The 6722-nt window shown below is 41.1% G+C and overlaps 1 protein-coding gene across 1 annotated transcript; it reads right to left on the bottom strand.

Annotated features, from left to right (window-relative positions):
• Window positions 1-2705: 2705 nt before the first annotated feature.
• ccka (cholecystokinin a) lies at window positions 2706-6242 on the bottom strand. Its single transcript, XM_070912234.1, has 4 exons — window positions 6179-6242; window positions 4047-4126; window positions 3471-3654; window positions 2706-2845 (listed from the first exon to the last, which is right to left on the bottom strand). The coding sequence occupies exons 2-4, from the start codon at window positions 4122-4124 to the stop codon at window positions 2706-2708; spliced, it is 402 nt and encodes a 133-aa protein (XP_070768335.1). The 5' UTR covers window positions 4125-4126; window positions 6179-6242.
• Between the last annotated feature and the right edge of the window lie 480 nt (window positions 6243-6722).

Raw genomic sequence — 6722 nt, 5'->3', positions numbered from 1 at the left:
GTATGTCAGGTTTTGTCTGTGTCTTTGTTTGTGTGAGAGACATGACCTTCATTTGTCTGTTGTATCTCATGTCCATGCATAGTGTGAGTAGTAAAGTATTTTTCATGTCGTGTCTCTCTGGGTTACGGAGCTTGAGAGATCTCCTGTCTGTAAACCAGTCTGATAGTACACTCAGTGGAAGAAGGGACTAACTTATAACATGATGCTGGTAAATTTGATAGGTGAAGAGAAACCTGGAATGTTTGTGTGTTTGCCTGATGGGTGTGGACAGTATGCAGCAGGACGTGTGAGTGAAGGCAGTTGAGCTTTATTCATAAGTCATTATCGCATTTGATTCATTCCCAGTCAGAGTGATCGATAAATCAAGACCTATCTTTGCTTCACTTCAAAACCCAACAGAAAGGACTTTCTCTTCTCATGTTCAAAAATCATATACACATACATTTATATTGCTTCATATCTGTTTTACAAACAAATTTACATCAGATACAGGATCATCTATTTTCTGGAGAAGTGTATTTCCAAACTAGAAGCTTGATTTTATGACATTTTCTCTACAAATGGGTGCATTGAGGTTTATGTTCAGCTGTGTGGCAGAGAATCCTTTCACTTCCACTTGATGTCCACCATTTGTCTCATGAGCATTTGATTGAATTCACCTGGAGGCATAAAATCAAATGTCAAAATCTGGTATCATAGTTGAAGTCCACTGTAAAAGCTAAGATCTAAGTGTTCCCTCACTCTGTAAGTGTACAGAAGCTTAGTTTCTTTTCCAAGGACGACAAATATCTTGTTGTTCAGTCAACAGCTGAACACTCTCGATATGCAAACTCTCACTAATGATAAGGACTAACACAATTTTTTGTTATAGAACTAACAGAAATTTAAGATCTATTTCGGAGCCACTTCTATGACAGGATTATACCGAGTTAAATTTATACCGTGTTCAGGAAACTTGCTCATTCTTCCAAGTGCTAATCCTGGGAAAGCCTGATCACAATAGAAAGTAATGATAATGTCCTGGCTTTTATGTAATCTAAGAAGCCCTGGTGAATTACACCAAATGCTCATGTGGAAGGACACCAGACTGCCTCGGCGCTGAATGACACTGAACAACGCAGGCAGCGGCCACATGAAATGCTTGGGATCAGCCCACTGTGTCCTCCAGACATAATAACATCATAATCCCAAACAAATGCATTTGCATTTCTTGCTGACATCAGAGGAAAATGGAGCTTTGTTTTGAATTTTATTGAATCTGAAAGTTGGTAGAAACATATTATTTATTACACGAGGCTTAACCTTTAAGAGTGCATACATACATATATAATAATCTTTCAAAAAAAAGAACGAAAACACTCTTCTATTCACATCTACAGTACATGTAATCCTGATCTGATCCTGATCTGCCACCGAGGTCCATTATGCAATGACTGGGAGACTCCCGAGCATCTCACATACAGCAGACGACACCTTGTGCTTTTCACACTGCACATTTTTAGCCCAGGGTTACCTTCAGCAGGCAGGGTGGGAGGTGAAAAGTTGGTGCTGTTTTAGCCCCTTTCCTTCCACTGCAGAGATGCTCTCACTGACTCCATACTGGTACTGTAATGGTGTGTGATACTGTAACTGTGATGGTATCATATGAAAATACTTTTTTTACAGTGAACTTTTACTGTGTAAAGTTGAAGTGAACTGAAGCACAGGGTGGCAGTTAGCACCAGAGTGCATTAAGGTACCAATCAAAAATACAATACTTAAATCCCACTTTTGGTTCAGTTTGACACCTAAGTGGCTCTTTAAGGTCCAATAGAAGGCCTTCAATACATTCTCCAATTGTCAGTAAAATGAGACACTTTAAACTACTTATAGCTTGTGATATAAATTTGAGTCCTAAGACAGTAGTTTCTCACTGGAATGAGGCTGAAATTTATATTTAAAGGAATGGGTTTTTCAAATCAGTCATTTTTTTCTCTTCGATGTTCGAAGTCTCTCGAAATGAAATAAAAAAAATCATGATATTGTTCAGTGTTGAGCAAGAGCAAATGTCTGTTGAGCTGTTAATACCAGTAAAAGCTAACTTTACCTTGTGTTTGACTCCTGTTGGCCTTAAAGGATCAGCCTGGTGATATTCTATCTTTATATTATTGTCAACGAATGTTGTCAAAATAGTGCCCAACAAATGCAATATTTCCCCCTGTTTGAGTAACGTTTGCTGAAAACTACAGTGCCCGGCTGTGACTAAATTAGTGAGTGTTTGTAAAGATGAAACTATATATTTGTTAGCAGCTTTGAATGATTTATGTGTTCAATAGGAACAAATGGGCTTGAGGCAGGGAAGTCAGAAAGTTATTGGTTTTGATTTTTTTCACAGGATTTCCCGACAATAACAACAATATAGACTTTTTTCAGCCTTAGCCTTTAATATTGTGTTTAAATATAATTCTGACATACTGTGGGGAGCGGTGTGGAAAGTGCTCTTAACTTCAGAATGGAGATTCAGGGTCCACAGATTGCAGGGTATGCCCTTTGGACATGTTTTTCTTCTCTCTGCTTATATATGATGATGCTAAACTCATTCTAGGATCCAGTCAAGTCAGCCCTTGGTTACAATAAGTGCAGTGTGAAAAGGGCTCTTTATTTTGGGGGGGCTTTTATTGGTTGGGGGTTGTAACTCAGGTTTTGGCGAAAGCAAGCCATGCCTTTTAGGAGGAGTATTCATACTCCTCTGCACTGCGTCGTCCAAAGTCCATCCAGCCGAGGTAATCTCTGTCCTTTATCCTGTGGCCGGGGGCTAGACCACTGGCTCTGCTGGTGAGGGAGGATCTGGTCTGGTAGGGAGAGCCTGGAGGGGACAGAGACAGGAACAGAACAACACTCATCACACTGATGATGGGATGAGGACAGGAGGCTGGCCAAAATATGATTGCAGTGCACATTTTTCTACCTATACTGACTGAATAATGAAAGTGTATAACTCTGACTGAGGAATTGCTGACTTGTTTTGTTTCTATTCCTGTCTTGGTGTGTTCTGTAAGACAAGTGAGCTCAGCAGGTCTCCCAGTCACACAGCGTTGACTTGAGAGAGAAACAGAGATCCACAGTGACAGAGAGAGAGCAGAGGGGTCAGGAGGTAAGGAGACGAGGGAAGGAGGAACTGTAGAGGGAAACGTAGGAAACAGAAATGGAAAAAACAGAAGGGGGGACAGGGAGGAGGTATGGGAAGATGGAAGGAGGAGAGAGAAAGCTAGAGGGAGGCGGGAAATGCCAGATGGTGGGACTGAGACACAGCATGAGTGACGGCACATTACAGAAGAGAGAAATAACGAGACCAGGAGCGAAATAAGACGAGAGGAACGTTCTGTGTGCAATGAGATGAGATGACTAAAGGGGAAGACTTTCACTCCAGTTACACTTTCTGTCCTTCTCTCCATCCTGACAGCAGTCATGCTGTGCGTCCAGCCGCTCACCTTTCCTGGAGATGATTCTGGCCAGCAGCTGGCTCAGGCTGTTTCGAGCATCCGCATCCTCCCGGGGTTGGTTGTAGTTGGCCAGCTGCCCTGAGGGGGGCGCAGGAGCTGAGCGGGCGTGGCGTGTGTGGTTGGGTAAGGGGGGAGGCAGGCTGTCTGTCAGGAGAGCCTCACCCTCAGCTCTCTGTGGCTAGAGGAAGCAAGAAGAACAATAAGGAATAGATGTAAAATCAAAACCTGACATTTTGACACTTAACTTTAACTGTAACTTTCAAGCAAAAATCTCTTCCAATTAAGAATAAGAAGACATTTTTCTGGACTGTGTGAGTCTGGAAAACACAACTCTTGCTTAGTACTCAATGAACAGAGTGGGAGTGAAATATATTCCACTTTCCTTAGTGGATCTGCTGTATATAAAGGAATGAATTCATGTTTCATGGACTGTGTAATGCAAGTGTTGTTGTCTTCACCTAATTCTTTTGGTGTGATGGATGTTGATTATCTCAGAGAAAATATTTTTAGCAAATCCATGCAGAGATTTCAGGACGTGTGTGTGTGTGTGTGTGTGTGTCTTACCATGGAGTGTGAGGGCAGACTCAGGGAGCCGCTGGACACAGCAGCCAGGAGAACACACACACAGATGCCTACATTCATGACTGACGGGAGAGAAAGGGGGACAGAAGTTAGGTCACTCGCTGTTTACTGTCTCTCCACTACGCTCTGTTCTCCTTTATTGTCTCCCTTCCGCTTGTTAAATATTTGCTTCTGAAAAAATCACATTCAGTGTGGGTTTTTGCAGAAAGTCGTTGAAGCGCAGCAGTGGAAGGAGAGATTAACCTTTGATGGTTCAGCTGGAACCTCAGGCAAACATCGGTCTTTCTTAGACACTCCGTCGCTTTGTCACAGAGTGGCAGAACAATTTCATATTTAACACACACTCAGGCAGAGTTGGTGTGTGGTGTAGTTGAAATGAATGTACACTGTCAGCATCTGCAGAATCCCAAAGAAAACACACCAATTATCACCAAACCTTAATTTGCTCACTGTGCTGTTTTTTGAACAGGGTTCACATGAGAGTCAATATCAACGTGACAGCACTGAGAGAATAAATGACATCAGTTCTTCTCTTTTCTTCGTTCTCTTGCTCACAAAGGGTTCAAAACTCATTAATATATTTAAAAAATAGTAATAAAAAGGGAGTGAAATCGAAATCTTTTCTGACAATCTGTTGTCGTCTGTTGCAGATTTGACGTCACGTCATTTGCTCATTTTCTAACAGTGTATTTGCCTTGGAGCCCTGCGAAGCAGCACATTAGTTGTGATGAATGCTTTATGCAAGAACATTCTTCCAGAGGAAATCATCCAATTAAATAAAACCAACAACGCTGGTCGCTCTGAGGCTTTCAATCTCCAATCATTTAAAGCCCACTCCCTCTGTCTCAATGTTTCTATTACAGCAGTGCTCTCTGTGGATACATTAGTTTACTCTTACAGCATCTTTACTCACTTCTTTAATTTTCTTTTTCTTTACCAAGTCAAAGAATTGTCCCTTTGCTGCACTGGAGCACACAGGAGGGTATTATACCCTGATCTCAACCAGGAGGAGTCCCGTGGCACCTAGTTTTACGTTTTAAAGACTTTCACTTATTTGTTGAAGTGAATATTTCAACAAATAACACAGAATCAAAACTGTACTCCAAGCAGAGTGTGTACAGCCTTCAGCACCCTGGATAATACTGGTACAGTGAGTCAGAGTCCAGAGCTTCCTCTAGTTATTGTTCACTGGACATGATGATTACATACATGATCAGCTCTCTTCATTAACATACGGTACAGCATCTTCAAAATGAAACCTTGTAACTGTCGTTTTAAACAATGTGTTATCACTGTACCTCAATACAACAGTCCATTTGAATAATTGTGTTTAAATTGACACAGTGGTGGTGTAAATAGTCATTCTCTTGATGCTAATGTAATTCTTGTTAGCAGCTGGTCATTGTCTCTAACTCATTATTCAATGGGCTGGTAATGATGGGCTACTGTAATGTGTGTGAAAGCCCTCTCCACCTCAGAAAAAAATGAAAGGGGGACTTTTTTATTTTATTTAAAACACCCTTGTGCTCAGTTACTGCACAGAGATGAATATCTAGCCTTTTTTGGATACTCATTTGCACATTTTTCTGACTTTTATGATCACAATCCTGCCTATGATATTTGCTGCAATAATAACTACCTAACATTCATAGAAAATATGATGTAACGTATATAAATATTATATATACAAAATTTTGTCTCCAGGAAAGACTCCAGTGTCATGATCTGATTATTTGCACACTCACACCGTAAAATAAAACATGCCCTTAAACAGCTTGATTATCCTGCAACAAATCGGCCCCTGTTGATTATTCACTGATTCATTATTACACATTTTAACTGTACTGTCCTTCACATACTTTCAACACTCAGTTGTGTCTCATAAATCAGTTTGAATACAACTAAATGTGAAAGCCACATTTTGAAAAATTACCCCTTACAATGACTCCTTACTCTCAACTTTTTAGATTAAGTATACAATTACTGAATCTGTATTGTGAAAAACAACAAAATATATATACTCCTTTAAAGAAGCAGTCCCCTTTACAAAAAAAAAAACAGAAACAGAACTGCTGTAACAGAAAAACTGGAGACACACAGTTTTGAATTCTTACCTGCAGTTGTTGGCGTGGACCACAAGAGGACAAGTCTGAAGATGTTGAGCTTTGCTCCTGCAGTGTTCAGGCTGTGAGTGAATGTGAGACGGAGAGGAGACCATGTCTTATACTGACACACAGGAAGGGGGAGGGGCCTGGACAGATGGGAGGGGCCTGTTGCTGGCGAAGAAACTGACAGCATTGACGCAACTGAGGACGCAAAAGTGCACACATACTGTGGATGCTCAAGTGCATTCACGCTCACACATACTAAGTTCAATGAAAACAGTGTCGGGACAAAGGTGACAACTTTAATTGTGTCACCTCATCGCTCAACCTGAGTGAGAAACAAAAAGAGGAACACATACACACCCTCACACACTGGCGGTTTGAATCAGTGGTTTCCAGTGAAGAGAAGCTGAAAGGCTCTTCAAAATGAAGTAGACTGCACTGCTGCGTGTCTGAGCATTTAAGTGACACACACACACGCACGCACACACACACAAACACACAGACAGGTGGGATATGAACATACTGAGACAGGGAGGTGGAGAGACTTTAA

Source organism: Enoplosus armatus, chromosome 9, assembly GCF_043641665.1.
Source record: "Enoplosus armatus isolate fEnoArm2 chromosome 9, fEnoArm2.hap1, whole genome shotgun sequence".
Classification (NCBI taxonomy): domain Eukaryota; kingdom Metazoa; phylum Chordata; class Actinopteri; order Centrarchiformes; family Enoplosidae; genus Enoplosus; species Enoplosus armatus.
The sequence above is the reverse complement of the archived record's forward strand: the minus strand, read 5'-3'. Positions and strand labels throughout refer to the sequence as shown.

What these genes read in the sequence shown, in the direction of transcription:
- ccka (XM_070912234.1), bottom strand. Translation starts at nt 4,124, where the DNA reads ATGAATGTAGGCATCTGTGTGTGTGTTCTCCTGGCTGCTGTGTCCAGC. An exon ending in GTCTGCCCTCACACTCCATG is followed by an intron (nt 3,655 to 4,046) that starts GTAAGACACACA and finishes CTCTAGCCACAG; the next exon opens with AGAGCTGAGGGTGAGGCTCT. An exon ending in CAGAATCATCTCCAGGAAAG is followed by an intron (nt 2,846 to 3,470) that starts GTGAGCGGCTGG and finishes TGTCCCCTCCAG; the next exon opens with GCTCTCCCTACCAGACCAGA.